This window comes from Pelobates fuscus, chromosome 8, assembly GCF_036172605.1.
Source record: "Pelobates fuscus isolate aPelFus1 chromosome 8, aPelFus1.pri, whole genome shotgun sequence".
Classification (NCBI taxonomy): Eukaryota; Metazoa; Chordata; class Amphibia; order Anura; family Pelobatidae; genus Pelobates; species Pelobates fuscus.
The window spans coordinates 116,123,543-116,144,608 of NC_086324.1; the positions used below are offsets into that span (position 1 = coordinate 116,123,543).

Consider the following 21,066-nt stretch of genomic DNA (forward strand, 5'->3'; position numbering starts at 1 on the left):
ATATGTAATTTCATTCTAACTGTATTTTGTTATTAATATATATATATCGGTAACAAAATACACTTAGAATGACATTCTATATATATCTATCTATATATAAAATGCAAATAACCGCAAATATATATATATAGATAAATACATATAATTACATAAAAGATTACATCAGTATACACGTAGAATTTAAATACCTATAAATGCATATATATTAAAATTCTACATGTATATTTAAATAATCTTTTAACGTAATTATGTGATTTGATTAATTAAAATTTGATTGACATGCATGACAACACAGGGAGAAAGTGCAGAGAATTTAATTTGCAAGCACTATATTTGACCCTGTAACTCTCCAAGACACCATAAAACCTGTACATAGGGGGTACTGTTTTACCCGGGAGACTTCGCTGAACTCAAATATTCGTGTTTCAAACTGGTAAATTGTATTACAACGATGATATTTTAAGTAAAAGTGACGTTTTTTGCATTTTTTACAAGCGAACTGCACTTTTATGGTCTATATTATTGTTGTAATATGTTTTACTGTTTTAAAACACTAATATTTGTGTTTAGTGAAGTCTCCCGAGAATAACAGTACCCCCCATGTACAGGTTTTATGGTGTTTTGGAACGTTAGAGAGTCACATATAAGGCTTGCATTTCATTTTTTTCACATTGAAATTTGCCAGATTGGTTATGTTGCCTTTGAGAGCGTATGGTATCCCAGGAATGAGAATTACCCCCATGATGGCATACCATTTGCAAAAGTAGACAACCCGAGGTATTGCAAGTGGGGTATGTCCAGTCTTTCTTAGTAGCCACTTAGTCACAAACACTGGCCAAATATTCATTTTTTGCTTTTTTCACACAAAAACAAATATGAACGCTAACTTTGGCCAGTGTTTGTGACTAAGTGGCTACTAAAAAAGACTAAACATACCCCACTTTCAATACCTTGGCTTGTCTACTTTTTCAAATGGTATGCCATTATGGGGGTAATTCTCATTCCTGGGCTACCACACCGTCTCAAAGGTAACATTACCAATCTGGCAAATTTCAATTTGAAAATGTAATGTTCTATATTTGACCCTGTAACTTTCCAAAACAACATAAAACCTGTTAATGGGGGGTACTGTTGTACTCGTGAGACATCGCTGATTACAAATATGTGCATTTTTTTTGCAGTAAAACCTAACAGTATTATGACATTCACAGTTAAAATGTCAGACGGAAATGCAAATTTAAAAAAAAATCTTATTTTCTCACATTTTTTTTACTTTTATTCATAATAAATGATGTTCCATATATGAATAGTTAATGATTGATTAAAGCCCTGTTTCTCCTGAACAAAATGATATATAATAAGTGTGGGTGCATATAATTTGAAAGAGGGGAACTACGGGTGAACAGACACATAGCGCAAATTCCAGTTTTTGTTTACGTTTTGTTTTGATCAGAACGTGCACTATTGACTCCGTCCTGAAGGGGTTAACCCCTTAAATCCGGAGGACGTACTATTACGCCCTGCAGGAACCGGCTCTAAACGCCGGCGGGCGTAATAGTATGTCCTCGCCATAATGGCCGCCCACGTGGCCGGCGCTAATCGCCCGCTGCAGATCGCGGTCTGGGGGGATGCCTGGCCCCCCAGGCAACCCCCCTGTGGCCGGTGACCGCGATCTGCAGTCTCTGATCGCAGTGACAGGCTGTCACTGCGACCAGTTTTCAGCATGTGTCAGCCGATTTCAAATCGGCTGACACATGCGGCCGGCGGCTTTCCCCTTCTGCAGATCGCGGTCGGGGGACTTACCTGGCCCCCCAGGCAGTCCCCCTGGGGTCAGTGACCGCGATCTGCTAGGTCTGAGATCGCAGTGACAGGCTGTCACTGCGATCTCAGAGCTCTCTGATCGCAGTGACAGCCTGTCACTGCGATCAGTGTTACATGTGTCAGCCTATTGGCTGACACATGTAACTGGCACAGTGATCCCCCTGCAGATTGGAAGGGGGGAGTGCTTGTACCACCCAGGCACTCCCCCCTGTGGTCAATTACCCAATCTGCAGGAGGTGATCACAGTGACAGGCAGTCACTGTGATCACTGATCCTGTGTGTCAGCCAGTGATGTGAAATCACTGGCTGACACTGTCATTGCCCCCTGTCCTGTAATAAAAATAAAATATTAGTTAAAAAAAGAAATAAAAAAAATTACAGTTACAAATAAAATATACTTAGATCATATATATTATGTATATATGATCTAAGTATATATATATACACATACACACACACACACATTTACACATACACGACGTGTATTTAAATATTAATAAATATATATATATATATATATATATATATTAATATCAAATTACACGTAGACTGATACTGATTAAATATATATATAATTATTGTTATATATATATTTATATATAATATATAAAAAATATATGTAAATACGTAAAAAAAATAAAATTAGAAAAATATTTAAAAATAAATAATTAAAAAATATATAGATGTGTTATTTCGTTCTAACTGTATTGTGATATTAATATATATATTTATATCAAAATACACGTAGAACAAAATAATATATATATCATAATATATATATCTATATACATAAATATATACGTATATATCACTATATATATACCTATAAAAAAATAAAAATATTTTAAAAAAATTATATATATATATATACGTATATATACACATATGTATATATATACATATATTAATTCTACACATATATTTATGTAATAATTTTACATAATTAGGTATCCTAATTAATTACAATTAGCGGGACCTGCCTGACAACCCATGCCGAAAGTATAGGGAATTTAATTTGCTAGCACTATATTTAACCCTATAACTTTCCAAGACACCATAAAACCTGTACATGGGGGGTACTGTTTTACTCGGGAGACTTTGCTGAACACAGATATTAGTGTTTCAAAACAGTAAAATGTATTACAACGATGATATTGCCAGTAAAAGTGACGTTTTCTGCATTTTTCACGCACAAACAGCACTTACACGGACGATATTATTGCTGCAATACTTTTTACTGTTTTGAAATACAAATATTTGTGTTGAGCGAAGTCTCCCGAGTACAACAGTACCCCACATGTACAGGTTTTATGGTGTTTTCAAAAGTTACAGCGTCAAATATAAGGCTTGTGTTTCATTTTTTTCACATTAAAATTCGCCAGATTGCTTACGTTGCCTTTGTGACCCTATGGTAGCCCAAGAATGAAAATTACCCCTATGATGGCATACCATTTGCAATAGTAGACAACCCAAGGTATTGCAAATGGGGTTTGTCCAGACTTTTTTAGTAGCCACTTAGTCACAAACACTGGCCAAAATTGGCGTTTTTTGCATTTTTCACACACAAACAAATACTAACGCTAACTTTGGCCAGTGTTTGTGATCAAATGGCTACTAAAAAAGACTGGACATACCCCATTTGCAATACCTTGGGTTTTCTACTATTGCAAATGGTATGCCATTATGGGTGTAAATTTAATTCCTGGGCTACTATACAGTCCCAAAGGCAACGTAACCAATATGGCGAATTTCAATTTCAAATGTAACACGCTATATTTGACCCTGTAACTTCCCAAAACACCATAAAACCTGTACATAGGGGGTACTGTTTTACACGTGAGACATCGCTGAATACAAATATGTGTATTGTATTGCAGTAAAAGCAAACAGTATTTTGACATCCACAGTTAAAATGTCACATAGAACTAAAAAAAATTAAAAAATTCTTTTTTTCTCCCATTTTTTAATATATTTTTTATATTAAATTATGTTCAATACCTAAATATTTGATGTTAAATGAAAGCCCTGTTTCCCCTGAATAAAATGATATATAATAAGGGGGGGTACATTTAATATGAAAGAGGTGAATTACGGTTGGACAGACATATAGCGCAAATGCCAGGTTTTGTTTACGTTTTGTTCTGTTCACAACTTGTACATTTGGCTGCGGTGTTAAGGGGTTAAGGGGTTAAAGTGACAATTCCTAAATTCAATAAATCAAACTTTCTTAAAGTGACAGTATCAAATTTATTGCTTCACTTGCAGTTGAGTTCCAAATTAAGTTTTTCTAAAAGTATTACACTCATTGATATGCAAATCAATAACTTTTTTGACATGCGTTTTTGTTTTGGATTTCTGGATCAAATACTTTTTTCCCTCACTGTATACCTACAGAATAAACAAAAGTTGGTAGCACTCACAGACTTTTAAAAGTAAAAAACTTTGCTTCATTTTTCAATCTCAAAAACATCACATTGTGTGCTTAAAAAAAAAAGTTGGTCAGTATTTCAATCCTAGCTTGAGACTTTCCTCAGGTCCCTGAAACCATTTCCTAAGTATGTCCGATACATGGCACCCAGGAATCTTAACTGTATATATATACATTGTGGTCAGGGAAGAAGGCCGTATACTGCAACTTATATCTATAAACATATTAGAATATACTAAGTCGGTTGAGGTGTGCCGAAACCGACGTACGGGTTGGCCTGTAAATAAAGAGGGCAAAAAGAGAATTTATATTCCACACTTTATTACGTATGCACATATATCATTAACAACGGATTCATCATTTAGCCAACTGTGTGAACGCAAGCCTCAATTCTTTCTCTGGTTGTGGTATGTAACGATGGTATGCCGAAGATTTCCACCGTCCAAGCCTTTTAATAATGTGAACTGGTATGTTTTGGCTGGAGGCGGATGTGGCTGCTCCGATACGAAATGAGTGGCCAGTATAGGCTGCAGGATCGAACCCGATTCTTGTGAATAGTAATCTAACGTATTTGACGAACTTTGAGGTAGTCAATGGTTGACCGTGTATGGTGAGGAGAGGAGCTTGTTTAGGCTGGTCCACTCTACCTGCCATGTATATATTGAACAAGTGTACGGGGCACCACTGATTGCCGGTTGGGTAGAACTGAATGTCAAGAGGTGGTCCTACTTGATTGGTTTTTGACTGTTTTAACGATAAGGTGTAGTGATCACCTATTTTATTTAGGTGTGATATCCGCAGCATTTTTTCCTTGTTATTGATATTATTAAGTGTGAGTTCGTTAGGACGCATAAACCCATAAAAGGCCAAGTATATGGCTGTTTTAAGTGTGTTGTTGGTTTGACTGTCGAAGGGTTTGGTGTCTAACATGTCTGATAAGGCCCTGAATTTTTCTGCGTCAATTGGTAACCGTGTAGTGGGTTTAGGGCTGTCTAGGCGTTGTATGCCTTTTAGCATGTTTTTTATGGGATGTGCGGACAGGAAGTTTTTTATACCAGGATATGTGTTACTTACATAATGCTGTATTCCTGTTAAATAAAGTTTTATGGTGTTGTGTGCCAGTTTCAAATTAAGATGGCAAAAAGAGGTGAATGCCACTAAGGTACTTAAACAGTAATGATTCGTGATACCATATTCGGAAATGAACTTATGCAGTAAGATTAAGGCACGGTTGTATGTGCGTCTGGTGTTTGGGGATAGTGAGGCTTGTATTAGTATTTCCCCATGTTCCATGATTGTTTTTAGTCCAGGATGAGGTCTCTGAACTGCGGTGCCTTGCTTGGCCAAACCTCCGCTGTTGGGTGTAGCTGTCTGAAGACCTGCAATTTTGAACGGGATAGTGCGTCAGCTGCTGTATTTTGGTGACCTGGTATGTGTATGCAAGTCAGGAAAAAATTGTGTGTGGCTGCCAACCATGTAAGTCTCCTGACCAGGCTCATGATGATCAGTGATGAAGACCTGCCTTTGTTCAGAATCTCGCAAGCCGCTGTATTGTCGGAGTAGCATTTGACAGCTTTACCACCCCATAAGTAGCCCCAGACTTTTGCTGCTGCCACTATGGGGTAGATTTCAAAAAGTGCCGAAGTTTTAGTAAATGCGGGTAAGCCTATTGCTTCGCTAGGCCAAGCATCCCTTAACCATCTATTCTCGAAGATGGCTGTGAACCCTGTTTGACCTGCGGCATCTGTCCATAACACTGAGGACTCTAATGTTAGTGGTGGGATGAACAAATTCCTCCCATTCCAGTCTGACAGGAAATGGTGCCACATAGTCAGATCTGCCCTAGCCTGACTGTCCAGTGTAACCCTGCTGTCATCGTTGGGTAAATCGGGTAATAACCTGAGGAGACGTGATATGAAGGCTCGTCCCTGTGGTATTATTCTCATGGCGAAGTTCAGAGAACCCAGGAGTGACTGAAGATCCTTCCTCGACGTTGTGCCGTTATCGAGAAATGACCCGATCTCTACCCGGATTCTCTGAACCTTGTCTGCTGGCAGGCTGGCTTGCATGGCTGCTGAATCTAAATCAATACCTAGGAAGGTTAACTTGGTGGTGGGTCCCACAGTCTTGTTCTCGGCCACGGGTACGCCTAATGTCTTGAATAATGCCACCGTCTTGTTAATGCTGTGTGGTATCGTGTCTTGTTTCTCTACTGTAAGGAAGTCGTCCAGATAGTGTATCACCACTGGACAACAGCAGATATTCAGCAGTAGCCAACACAGTGTCTCTGCAAAAACGTCAAATAATTTGGGGCTACTTTTAGCCCCAAATGTCAGTCGGTTAGCGAAATAGTATAATCCCTTCCACCAAACTCCATGCAAATGCCATAGAGAGGGGTGCAGAGGGAGCAGTTTAAATGCATTAGAAATGTCAGTTTTACTTAGCCACGCTGCCCTTCCTGCTCCCAGAATGGCCTGTATTGCATTATCGACTGTGGCGTACTGTAATGAAAACTCGGATGAAGGTATGAGTGAGTTTAGGCTTGGTGTGGTGCTTGAATGAGGTGCTGACAAATCAATAATCAAACGTGCTTTATTGTTGTATTTGCCCCGTGCCACGCCTATTGGGCTGGTTCTCCAACAAGTGAATGGTGGCCTCGTGAATGGCCCTAACATGAAACCATTCCCTACTTCGGCTTTCAACAGTTCGTCTACTGTTGTTGGATCTGTAGTGGCAGATTGTAAGTTCCGGCATTCGATAGTGCCTGAAGGCAGTGCTACCAACCCTGTGTGAAACCCTTCTGTGAAACCCGTGATTAGAAATTGTACCAAGTCCCTGGATGGATGTGAACTAAGGTAAAACGCCAGTGTATCTACATTAACCTCCGTCAGTCATTCCTTAGGGAATAAACGGTTGGGGCACATCGTTTTAGCGTGAGCTCTGTGGCAGATGGTGCAGACATGTAATAACCTGCAAGCGCTGAAGCTGCATCCACCAGCATTAAAGTTATTACATATCTGCGCCTTTCCTAGGAAAACTAATTTATCCTTGAATGTCCTTTGGTCCGTATTATTGGTACCTGGAGCTGCATAGCTGGTAGTAGGAAGACTTGGTTCGTTCGGGCACAAATTGGTGGAATGGGAACTGGATGCACAAATTGCACAAGACGGTGGGACGAGCCCAGCAAAATGACGGCAAAAAAGTTCCGTATCTAAATGCCTCCAGTCTGTCCTTATGTTGAACTGTACCAAAGCTGCCGCTGCTTTAGCCGAAAAGGACTTGTGGTACTCAAAGAAGGTATGGCCACCGTACTTGTGTCCCAGATCCACCAATTTGTGTAGATACAAGTCCAGTTCTTCCCTACGATGTGGAAAACTGGTGCATACCACATCTCTATAAATCCCGAAAGCTAGGACAAACTCCGGTATGGTTAATTTTTTACTTAGTCTGGGGTCTCTTGCTTTCATTACCACTGACAGATCCCCATAATTAAAGGTCTTATTCTCTATCACGTCTTGGGATGCTATAAGAAGGGAAATAAGGTTGACATCTTTCCCTTCTAAAATGTCTTTCCTAATGTTAGGAGGTACCAAGTGTGCTGGAGTGATGACATGAGTGGTAGGATTTTGTGCAACTTGTGCCCCTGCCACATTACCCTGTGCTGCTATGTGTTCAACCTCTGGCGTGAGATTGATGTCTGGTGCCAAGATAACTGGTTCGGGTGCTTCCAGCCTGTCCATTCTCTGGCTGATATTACTAATTGACGCTAGGATCGAAGTCATGGTGACTTGTAGTCCAGCTAAAGTTTCATTCATATTATCCTGTGAGCTGGATCCTGGTTGAGGGGCCTCTGGGGTTGTCATCATGATCCTATACAGTTCAGCTTTCCTTGCCGTGGCCGTGTATGGTACACCCCTACGTCTTAGTTCCGCCGCAATTTTCGGAATAGTCCATGACCTCAATGAACATGGACTGTCTGAGTTCTCGGCTGCTGCTGGGGCCATCAAAGGGGTGGGTGGCCTAACAGGCGTGCTGGGAGGAGAGACGTCTTCTGCTATGTCAGATGCGTGAGACATCCTATATAAATGACACAAGTGTTTGAAGCGACTTGTCAGTAACTAGTAGTAGCTACTGAAGCTGTTAACGTAATGTTACTTGCCGATGGGACGATTGGCCTGTTATTTAGCGTTTGTCGTATGTATGTGCCACCGAAGCGTTGTGGCAGGAAGGTGGGCCTCGTACGTCGTATTACGTGATCTGTGAGTGACTTGTGGGGCCCTCTCTGTACTTTGGGTTGAGTACCGTGGAATCTATCTAAGTGCTATGGCTAACGAAATTACCACCGTATTGAGTGTAATTTAGACGTTAATCGTCGTGAGGTTTATAAAATTATCAGTACATTATCTATACCCAACTATCGTGTTAGATTCTATATCGTGTAGTAGGTATAATATTTGACTAATACGTACCTGATGCGTTGATGTTTAGGTTACGGCTGTCCTTGTATATGCCTAGTTTGCTTGGCCTATGATGAAAATATTCAACGTAAAACACCCGTTTAAGCATACCCCTTCCCCTTATTGAAATAACCTGTAAATACCTGCTTATTACCTGTCTCGCACCTAAGCGTTTGGTCCTATTTATTACACCTATTCTGGCCAAGGTGTAATATGTACTACGATTCTGCCGACTCGTAATAACCAGCGTTGGTCTTGAAGATTCTGTAACGTATGAGGGTAATTTGTAACGCAGCGTCCCTTATAGGTTTGGCATAATTATCTTGAATATCTGGTGTGTAAACTTTAGGACAGTAATCCACTATTAATGTCACCAGAGTTATATTCCGTGAACGTACCGTATTTATCAGATTTCCTTAATACTGAGTCGCTCCCGTGTAGTAACTGTTAGCAACCCGCCTGAAAGGACATGATATTATCTAGTTTAAATTATTATTCCCGTTGTAATCGTATGTTGATGTATCCGTGCATTTATAACAATTATTACCATATGTCCCGTATTATATTTTAGTAATAATGAAAGGATTATGCATGGTGACATAATAACATATAAATCTATTTTATGTGACATACTATTAAAACTTCATTTAACCTTAACCTAGTTTAACATACCGTCATTTCACTTTTATTATTTACGTGGTGACTGGTGTGACATAAAAGGATTATGCATGGTGACCTAATAAAATATATCCATTTATATGACATACTTTAAATTTCCTTAACCTTAACCCAGTTTAAATACAAATTACATTATAAAGTTTTTTTTTTTTTTTTTTTCCATGTTATATCGCTGCCTGCCGCTAGATGGCAGTATTGAACCGTATTGACATTGCTGAATGAATTTGTGCGGTAGCCTGATTTATAACCCGTATGATTTGGTACCGTACTGTTGCTTGGGTCAGACAGTAATTGTACCCGCCGTATTGTATGCATTTTTAGTAATGTAATTATGCCCGTGCCCGTACTCACGATTTACCGGCCAGTTAACCCCGGAAGTGTAGTTAACCCCGGAAGTGTGACCCGTCTTTCCGGCAGTCGAGATGCCGACACCGCTCTGTTTACCCGCCGAAAAAGTTACTCCCGCCGAGTACCTGCTACCGCCGTTCAGTGTGAGTGGGACTCGCCGTCTGGACCGGAACCGGAAGTGACCAAGCGTTGTCAGCAAGGTATGAAGGTGAGTAGTGGATTTAAATAGGCCGGCTGCAACCCCTCCCACGACTCCAGGCTCCGCCTTCTCATTTACGCACACTTCTATACAAAAATGTTTTTAGTCAAATAGAAATTGTTATCTTTGTGCTAACTGTTCTGTAGATATTGTTATTGTCATTAAACTGAATCTATATGCACATTTGTTGATTATAACAATGTTGTCCTTGTGTTTTTAAGAAACCAATCCCCATCATAATGTCCTGAATCATGAGAAGATAAAGATTTGCCCCATTTCGAACATCAAAACATTGAAAGGTGAATTGTTTCTTTTCCATATTTCTATATTATTCAGCCAAAACCTTAACTTTAGTAACATAATGCATGTAGTAACAGAAGTATAAAAGCTTCCGAGCAAGTAAAACCCATTTGTGATGTAAATATAAACTGTAAAATGTGTTACCATTTTGTTAAAATGTCTTCTTCTTTCTTCAGTCTTCTAAACTGTTTAATAATTAGTCCACCAGAATGAATTAATCATTTATATTAGCACTCAGTTGCTGCTTAAAGGATCACTGGAGCGTTAAGAATACTACCCTCCTCCCCCGCAAGCATGAAAGGGTTAAAAAACCCTTTTAACACTTACCTCTTTCCAACACTGGGGTCTCATATTCCCCAATGTCATGCTGATGAAGAAACTAATGAGCATGGATCCACAAGACGCTGAAGGCCCTCATGCAAAGCGTGAGGATGTCCAACATCATTTCACAGAGCTGAACTGTGTTAGAGTCCAGGAATCGCCTCTAGAAGTCTGCGACTAGAGGTTGTCTTAACCCTGCAATGGAAGCATTGTGTTTCTCTGAAAATGCAATGTTTTACATTGCAGGGTTAAAGGGACAGGGGCACTTTACCCTGACCACTTCCCTGAGATTAAGTGGTCTGGGTACCTAAAGTGCTGGGGGGTAAGTGGGGCTTGGTCACCAATCGAGCAGATCACACGTATGGGGAGCTCCTGGGAAATCAACTGTTCATAAGCTTTTCATTTGAGCTAATTTAATATTTTTATCTTATGCCTGACTCTTATTACTGGGTGAATACCCTACTGTTGCCTGCTGGAAGTTTGCTGACATTGCCGGGCGGTTCCAGTAATCGTGCTGCTTGGGGTCTTCGGCGGCCTTTGCCTGGAGCCAAGCTATACCTGGTTTTCCCATTTATCCCCCCACTTTAGAACGACGGGGGTTATCCTGGTCCCCACCGGGGCAGTATTTACAGTTGTGCTTACTGCAGCTATTTATCCCAAGGCCTCATGGAGTTGCCAAGATGGCGTCTGCACAAGCTGAGAAGACCTTGCAGTAGTGGGCAGAAGAGTTCAACGCTAAATATTAAAGGACCACTATAGGCACCCAGACAACTTCAGCTTAATGAAGTGGTCTGGGTGCCAGGTCCACCTAGGATTAACCCTGCCTGCTGTAAACAAAACAGTTTCAGAGAAACTGCTATGTTTACATATAGGTTTATCCAGCCTCTAGTGGCTGTCTCTTGCCGCACATGCGCATTCAGCCGATTACATCAGAAGAGGGAGGAGAGTCCCCAGCGTCAAGGGAGCCCGGCGCTGGAGAAAGGTGAGTGTTTAAACCCCTTCCACCCCCACCACGAAATAGCTCAGTGGGCTAATGCATCAGCAGAATCTGTTCTAACCCTTGGGTCGCAGGTTCAAATCCCGGCAGGGTTGACTCAGCCCTTCATCCTTCCGAGGTAGATAAAATGAGTACCATTAAATTGGGTGATAGTAACAACCCCTGGATGTTGGGCTAAGGTAACATCCCCAGGACGTACTTGGAAACCAGAGTAATCTGAATGTACCTTTCCTGGTTAAATACTTTTTTATTATTATTATATAGAGTCTTAGATTTACGTCAATAACCAATACCATGGGTTACAAAGCCCTGATATTACAGCACTTAAATCATAAATCAAACATTCTCAATATAGTAATGGGCTAATGGTAATCTTTCTGCATGTAGAAGATTTATGGTAAAATAAGAGAAACAAGACAGAGCTAAAAAGTCGGGATATATTTTGTAGGTGAGAAGCAACACAGCACAATTTAAAAGTATAAGGAGACCCTCAAACATAAGAGGTGGGGCGTCAAATAGTAGGATAAGTGACAGCAAAATCTCGACACACAAGTACCAAGACATACTAAACAGAGGAACACGTCCCAACAGATATTGAGTTGTACAAAAGGCATACATATCTGTACCTTAAACATACTCAGTATGAGAAGCATTACTCTTTAGTATAATGGTGATAGAAATACAAAGGGTGAGCTATATTTTATTCAAAACCCCTCAAGGTAAATGGATATTTACCAGAATAGTAAAATAATAGAAAAATATTAATAAAAAAAAAAAAAAGAGTGACAGGACCAAAAAGTAAATCATGTGGAGCAATTACATTACCAAGGGCTACCTAATAACTATTTACAGTGTCTAATATGAACTTCTCATAGCTATGCCGTCCAGGTGATCGTGAGGTCCTCACAAGGACCTCACGATCACCAGGTAAGTGGGAAGGACGACGGGGACATGCTCTAGCACGCCCGCCGTCCTCAAGGGGTAAAACAACCATGTTGAAAGACACATCCCGTGGAAAAGATGTTAGTCTGTTTGAGAAGGGTCAAATCATTGACATGCATCAAGCAAAAAAACATCTAAGGAGATAGCAGAAACTACTAAAATTAGGTTAAGAACTGTTCAATGCATTATGAAAAACTGGAAGGTTAGTGGGGATTTACCCTGTTCCAGAGTAAGATGAAGTGATGCACCCATCATGCCTAGTGCCTACTGTACAAGACTGTGGGGGCAGTGCTATTATCTGGGGCTGCTGCAGTTGGCCAGGTCTAGGTTCAGCAACATTATGTGCCCAAAAAATGAGGTCAGCTGACTACCTGAATATACTGAATGATCAGATTATTCCTTTTTCTTCCCTGATGGCACGGGCATATTCCAAGATGACAATGCCAGGATTCATCGGCTCAAATTGTGAAAGAGTGGTTCAGGGAGCATGAGACATCATTTTTCACACATGGATTAGCCACCACAGACTCCAGACCTTAACCCCATTGAGAATATTTGGGATGTGCTGGATAAGGCTTTGCACAGTGGTCCGACTCTCCCATCATCCCCACAAGATCTTGGTGAAAAATTAATGCAACACTAGACGGAAAAAAATCTTGTGACATTGCAGAAGCTTAGTGAAATGTTCAATAAAGAGTAGAGTATCTCTGGTAAACTCAATATGACAAAGTCCATTTATATTAAGAGCAGGGCACAACAGCATGGAGTGAACTGCTTTTAATTCAGAAACTTTAAACAGAACTGATTTCAGAATTTAAATGATCCCTATAGTCAACATATAAAAGCAAGAAAGACAGGTCCCCTAGCCTTCTTCCTTGCTTTTATATGATCCTCCTCTTATTAAAAATTATTTTCGAGCCCTTTTTATGATATAAACTTACCTGCGTTCCAGCGCCGAGATCCCTGTCAGGCCGCGCCCCCTTTTTCGTCAAAATGACGAAGTAGCAGGGCTTAATCAGACGTTTCTCTTAGCGATCTGGTGCGCATTGGGCCATTGAATACCGCCCTATGAATGATCACTGAGCGCTCTACCGCGTCTATCTCTATATCTATTTCTTTCTATCTATCTGTCTTTTTCTTTCTATATATCTATTTCTCTCAATCTATTTATATCTATTTCTTTCTTTCTATCTATATCTACCTATCTATCTATCTGTCTATTTCTATTTATCTATTTCTATCTGTCTGTCTACTTATTTCTATCTATCTATCTATCTCTGTCTATTTTTTTCTATCACTCTATTCTCTCTCTCTCTCTCTCTCTCTCTCTCTCTATATATATATATATATATATCTATTTCTTTCTATCTCTCTTTCTAAATCTCACACTCACTCTCTCTCTATCACACTCAGTCTCTCACTAACTCACTCTTTCACACTCACTGTCTCTCTCACACTCACTGTCTCTCTCACACTCACAGTCTCTCTCACACTCACAGTCTCTCTCACACTCACAGTCTCTCTCACACTCACAGTCGGTCTCACACTCACAGTCTCTCTCTCACACTCACAGTCTCTCTCTCACACTCACAGTCTCTCTCTCACACTCTCACTCTCTCTCACACTCTCACTCTCTCTCACTCTCTCACTCTCTCTCACTCTCTCTCACACTCTCACTCTCTCTCACACTCACTGTCTAACTCAGTCTCTCTCACACTCACCATCTCTCTCACACTCAGTCTCTCTCTCACACTCAGTCTCTCTCACACTCAGTCTCTCTCACACTCACTGTCTCTCTCACACTCACTGTCTAACTCTCTCTCACACTCACTGTCTCTCTCAAACTCTCTCACTCACACAGTCTCACACCCACCCACCCACACTCACAGTCTCACTCACACTCTGTCACACGCACTGTCTAACTCACTCTCACTCATTGTCTCACTCACACTCACTGTCTCACTCAGTCTCACACCCTCCCACTCACTCACACTCTCACACTCACTGTCTAACTCACTCTCTCTCACACTTACTGTCTAAATCACTCTCTGACTCACTGTCTCACTATCTCACTCACTCTCGAACACTCACTCTCTCACTCATAGTCTCACATTCTCTCACACTCACACTCACTGTCTCTCTCACACTCATGGTCTCTCTCACACTCATGGTCTCTCTCACACTCATGGTCTCTCTCACACTCATGGTCTCTCTCACACTCATGGTCTCTCTCACACTCATGGTCTCACTCACACTCATGGTCTCACTCACACTCACTGTCTCACTCACAGTCTCTCACACTCACTGTCTCTCTCACACTCACTGTCTCCCTCACACACTCTCTCACACTCACTCTAAATTTTTAAAATAAGTGTCTTACTGTCTCTCTCACTGTCTCTCTAACACTCTTACACTCAGTCTCTCTCACATTCTCTCTCTCACACTCACTGTCTCTCTCACATTCACTGTCTCCCTCACACACTCTCTCACACTCACTCTAAATTTTTAAAATAAGTGTCTTACTGTCTCTCTCACTGTATCTCTCACACTCTTACACTCAGTCTCTCTCACATTCTCTCTCTCACACTCACTCTCTCAATCACACTCACTGTCTCTCTCACATTCACTGTCTCCCTCACACACTCTCTCACACTCACTCTAAATTTTTTAAATAAGTGTACTTACAGTTTGAAGTCAGGAGATCTCTGCATCCTCCTGCCTTCAGCCTGTCAGCTCGAACCGACTCCCACGCGATGCTGACAGCCTCAGGGAGACAGGATGCTCGTGCACAGTGCCCTGTCTGCTGACAGCACATCTGAGTGGATGGATGCGAATTACGCATCCATCAACTCGGAATTCCCTCTGGTGGCAGTCTGAGTGACTGCAACTAGAGGTGTTCCTAGCTTTCAATGTAAACTTTCAATGTAAACACTGTATTTTCTCAGAAAATACAGTGTTTACAGTGTTTACATGAGAAAGGCTGCAGGGAGCTATAGTTCTCAACTGAACAATCTCATTAAGCTGAAGTTGTTCAGGTGACTATAGTGTCCCTTTAAGTAACTTTCAATCTGCTCGTTATTTAATTCTTCCAATATGTTTGAAGGTAAAATATCTTCCGTTTTATATTTTTGGGAATAGAAGCCGTAGGTATATATTTGCAGAATGTGTAGTTTTATGTAACATAAAACAAACATAGAAAAGGAGTCTCGATTTAAAATGGTAACAAGTATCAATAAATGATACAATCATGCATTGTCGTAATCTGTTTTTGAAACATAAATATAAGAAACTTTAAACAATTATAGTAATATGGAAAAAACTGACGATCAATCAATCTAAAATGGTAAATATCATATACAGAAAATAAAATAAAATACGGATGGATACATCAGTTTACAAAAGGTGGAACTATCGATTTGTATACCGTAGCTAGCAAACTGTCACGTATTCATCTGCACATAAAAATGTGATTAATGGCATTTACTGTCCTGACAGGAAAAGTTGTGCCGACTAGCAATCAGTCCACAGGAGTGTTTGTGCTGAGCAGCAATCATGCAAATAGGAACCTGGTAACTGCCTTTCGGGTCAAAGGCCGGTTACAACCAATCAGATCCACAGGCGGGGTATTTAGGCCCAGTTTTCCTCTTGCTCTGTGCCCTGTTGTGGTTTCCCTTGTGGTTGTCCGAGAGCGCGTTATTGATTCTGTTTTTTCTGGTTATTTGACTTTGGCATTGATATTGACTTCCCTGTTTTCTGGCATCCCTGACCCCTGGCTTTTCCTTATCGTTGTATCGCTTTCTGTATCCCTTGACCGTGGCTATTTCTGACTATTCTTTGGTACGTTAGTCCGGCCATTCTAAGGTCCTGTATACTTTACCTATGAGTCCTCTGTGTTACACAATTCTACATGCTGGATCATACTGTAATGATCCTGTAGAATTGTGTAAGCTGCTTGTGAAAGGTAACTTGAGGATAATGATCACCGCATGGATCAATTTGCCCAGGCCTTCAGTACGCTTTTTACCCGAACAGCGCACCTGCAACCTGCGGCATCACCTCCACCTTATGTACCTCCACCTATAGTACACAAGGCACCTACTATCTCCCTTACTCCTCCCCTGCATTTTGATGGTAATATTCAAGAATGCCGGGGATTTCTTAACCAAATGGAGTTTGAGGCCTCATCGGGATCTTTTCCCACAGACAGAGCTGAAATTGGTTACCTGATGAATCAGTTAAAAGGTAAAGCTTTAGCTTGGGCCAATCCATTATGGGAGAGTAATAGGAGTGTGGCACACAATTACCAGGAGTTGCTTACGGAATTCAAACTTACGTTTGAACCGTTAGGCAGAGAGGATGGAACTGGTCTATCTCGGAATATGCCATAGAAATTCAAACCCTTGCCTTCCGAAGTAGACTGGACTAATAGTGGGTTAATCTCTGGATTTAAAAAGGGACTAACTGAAACTATGCTAGATGAGATTGCCGCCAAAGACTTACCCAAAATGCTTAATGAATTTATCACTTTTGTCATGCAGATTGATAATAGATTGAGAACCAGAGAGGCTACTCTCAACAAGAAACAAGACCAGACGCATGACTATGCCTTTAGCTCCCCGTTTCTCCAGACCTATTGTCCCTGAAATTCCTGTACAGTCCGAACCCGAACCCATGCAGTTGGGGGTCTCTAGACTGTCTGAGGCAGAAAGACAATATAGGAGAAGAGAAGGCCTATGTTTATACTGCGGTAAAAAGGGACATATGAGAAACAATTGTCCCATACGTCCGGAAAACTACCGCACCTAAGCACCTTAAGGGGACAGGTCTTAGGTATAATGGAGACGTCCTCTGGAAAGAATAAAAATAGATTGCTCCATGATATTTCTGTCGCCTTTGACAAAAATAACTTTTCATGCAAAGCCCTTCAGGTGCTGCTGGAAATTTCATTGACGTTCAATTTGTCAGGGGTAATACTATACCCATCAAGGAGAGACTATCACCCCTAGCTGTCGAAGCTATTGATGGGAGACCACTCTCACAACCAATGATAACGCATAAAACCTTCCCCATTAATATTTCCATTGGTGCCTTACATAAGGAAGAGATTACATTTCAGGTGATTGCATCTCCTTCTTGTCCTATCATATTAGGATTTCCATGGCTTAGCAAGCATAACCCTCACATTGACTGGGCTAATGTGGAGATATTAGAATGGGGTAAGGAGTGTAATGAAAGGTGTATATTTCATGTCACCAAAAGAGTGGGCACTATTGAATTACCCACTAGTACACCTCAAAATCCTGAGATCCCTATACAATACCGAGACATTAAAGAAGTATTCAGCAAGACTCAGTCTAATACTCTACCTCCTCACAGACCATATGACTGTTCCATTAACTTACTACCCGGCGCTATGCTACCTAAGGGAGCAGTCTATGCTTTATCTCTTCAGGAGAGTAGTGTAATGGAGGAATATATTAAGGATTCATGCGAAAAGGCCATATGCGAAAATCATCCTCGCCTGCTGTTGCAGGATTCTTTTTTTGCATCTAAAAAGGATGATGAGTTGCGCCCATGTATCGATTACAGGGCATTGAACAAAATCACCATTAAGGACGCCTACCCCATTCCTCTTATTGCTGAATTATTTGACAGACTCCAGGGCGCTGAAGTGTTTACTAAGCTTGACCTTAGTGAGAATCAAGGAAAACCACGAGTGGAAGACTGCATTTAATACCAGAAGTGGACACTATGAATATCTAGTGATGCCATTCGGGTTGTGTAACGCTCCAGCGAGTTTCCAAGATTTCATTAATGATGTACTCAGGGATTACATTTACTCGTTTGTCTTGGTCTATCTGGATGATATCCTTATTTATTCTCCTGACCTCCAGTCTCACCACTATCACATTAAACAAGTTCTGCAAACCTAGTTAAAAAAACAACTTTATTGTAAATTGGAAAATGTATCTTTGACCAGTCTGAAGTACAGTTTTTAGGATATAATATTTCTGCCTCAGGGTTTCAGATGGATCCTAAAAAAACTAGAGTCTGTTTTACAGTGGCCTTTACCCACTAGGTTGAAAGCCATTCAAAGGTTCATTGTTTTCGCCAGTTATTACAGAAGATTTATAAAGGGATTTTCTTCAGTAATAGCCCCCATCACCAATATGACACGCTAGGGAGCTAGTAGTACGATATGGTCTAAGGAGGCTATTGAAGCCTTTGAAACTCTCAAACAGCGGTTTGCCTCTGCCGACATATTGATACATCCTGACACCAGTAAGCCTTTCATACTGGAGGTTGATGCTTCAGAGACAGGGGTAGGGGCAGTTCTCTCCCAGAGGGCGAGCCAGGAAACTCTGTTACATCCTTGTGGTTATTTTTCTAGAAAGTTGTCTCCTGTTGAGCGCAATTAAGATATTAATAATAGAGAATTGTTGCCCATTATTTTAGCTCTCAAGGAGTGGCAACATCTCTTAGAGGGTTCCAAGGACCCCCTTTTGATCATTACTGATCACAAAAACCTGGCTTACATAGGAGATGCCAAACGATTATCTTCTAGACAAGCTAGGTGGTATTTCTTTTTTTGCTTTAATTTTCTTATCACTTATAGACCTGGCTCTAAAAATGTCAAGGCCGACGCCTTGTTCAATACTGAGGCTATACTAGAGCAAGAAACGTCCCATATCATTCCCCTGGAATGTATCATTGCGTCCACTGTCCTTTAATTGTCCTCTCCACTGCTTGGCTCCATCATGGAGGCTCAGTCTCACGCGCCCTGCGGTAAACCTCAGGACAAACTGTTCGTTCCATTGGGCGAAAGGGTTAATATCATGAAGGTGTTTCACGACAATGTGTCTGCTGGTCACCCAGGTATTAATAAATCCACTTCTGCTATCATGAGGTAATCTGGTGGGATTCCCTCAGGAAGGATGTTAAGGAGTATGTGCAGGCTTGTTCTGTTTGTGCGGTTTCCAAATTGCCTCATAAACTCCCTTGTGGGTTGTTGCAAACTTTTCCTATTCCTGAGGTCCCATGGTCCCACTTGTTCATGGACTTCATTGTTGAACTTCATAGTTCTAATGGTTATACCACGATTCTCATGGTTGTGGACCGTTTTTCTAAAATGGCTCATTTTTTTTCCTTTCAAGAAATCTCAAGACCTGGTAATAATCTTTATATGATAAATTGTCCATCTGCATTGCATTCCTTACAATATAGTATATGATAGAGGTTCTCCGTTCGTGTCCCGGTTTTGGAGGGCCTTCAATAAACAATTAGGGATTGAATTGTCTTTTTCATCCTCTTACCACCCCCAGACCAATGGTACAGCTGGGACTTAACGAAAGACTCCATCTGGATACCAATTAAAGATCATTACCATCTAGAGAAAAGATTGGTAATTATCTAAGTAAAAGGAACAAGACCTGATTTAACCTGATTTAAGACATGAGAGTAAATTAATTGACGGAGCTCCAGGTGAGAGTGTCCGTCAATTTTTTTAACGTGAGATCATATGGAGGTGTGAACCATATATACCATTTATACATATATATTTCGGTTCTATACCATCAACACTATGTTTTATTATCTATAGGTACCTATGGTGCTTTCTAAGTGTCACCTAAAGTATCAACACTACTATATTAAAGGTGATTATTATTCTGTTATTACCTTCTGTTTTAAAAGTGCTACATTTGGGGGCGGAGCCAAGCTACCATGCTGAGAGGTCGCACAGGAGACAAGCTCCGTGCAAAAATGCTCTAAATAAGCCAAAATTGGGGCAAAAACCACTAATAAGACGGTTGGGCGACCTGGGGAAATGAGTACCAAACCGTGGAGCCAAGACTCAGGTATCCCGACCGAAATCGGAGGCATCTAACCACGGATAGATCCGAGGCCTACTCAGACCAAACGAGGGAAGCGGCCGATCTCCACACCGCCTGCAGCCACGCACCTGGAGGTCTCCTGGTAAAATTCCTCCCCCCCCTGCCGGTGAGGGATATCCCGGTACCTAAATCTTCAAGCTTGAGACACAGCAGCAAATCCGAAACGGGATCTGCCCCACACAGCCGGACCAGCACCGGCAAATATTAGGCCACTGGGACGCAGCTAAGATGGCCGCCCAGCGAAGGCCCCAAAAGCGGAGCACGTACACCCAACCACCCACGCACCCCCTAGGGGAGTTCGACCGGCTCTGCAAGAGCCTTTGGACCATGCTACACAACCGTGGAATGACTTACCACCGGGCAGCAAGACTAGTGGCTACATGGATTCGGCCAGTGACCCGTCGGCGCCATTATAGGCACCCGCCACAGGCACCCAGAAAGGCCGCCAAACTACGCAATCACCGCCGTTCACACTTTAATGGGCGCGGGACAACTAAATCAGCCTGCCATGCCGGCTACACACCTGATCCGAGAAACGGCGCTCAGCAGAGCTCGACCCCATCCCTCCAAGATGCAACCGCAAACTGGGGTACCACACAGTCTCACAATCCACTGATTACTGGAGACAGACCTCAAAACAAGGCCCTGAACACGACTGCAAGGAGGAAGAGCAAGGCGACTGG

At 41.4% G+C, this 21,066-nt stretch overlaps 1 protein-coding gene across 1 annotated transcript in view; it reads left to right on the forward strand.

The window, feature by feature from the left end:
• ALG1 (ALG1 chitobiosyldiphosphodolichol beta-mannosyltransferase) overlaps window positions 1-21,066 on the forward strand; it is a 142,419-nt gene that overhangs the window by 31,995 nt on the left and 89,358 nt on the right. Inside the window, exon 2 of the mRNA XM_063428825.1 lies at window positions 10,153-10,230. Coding sequence (XP_063284895.1) covers window positions 10,153-10,230 — 78 coding nt within the window. The remainder of the gene's footprint in view (window positions 1-10,152; window positions 10,231-21,066) is intronic.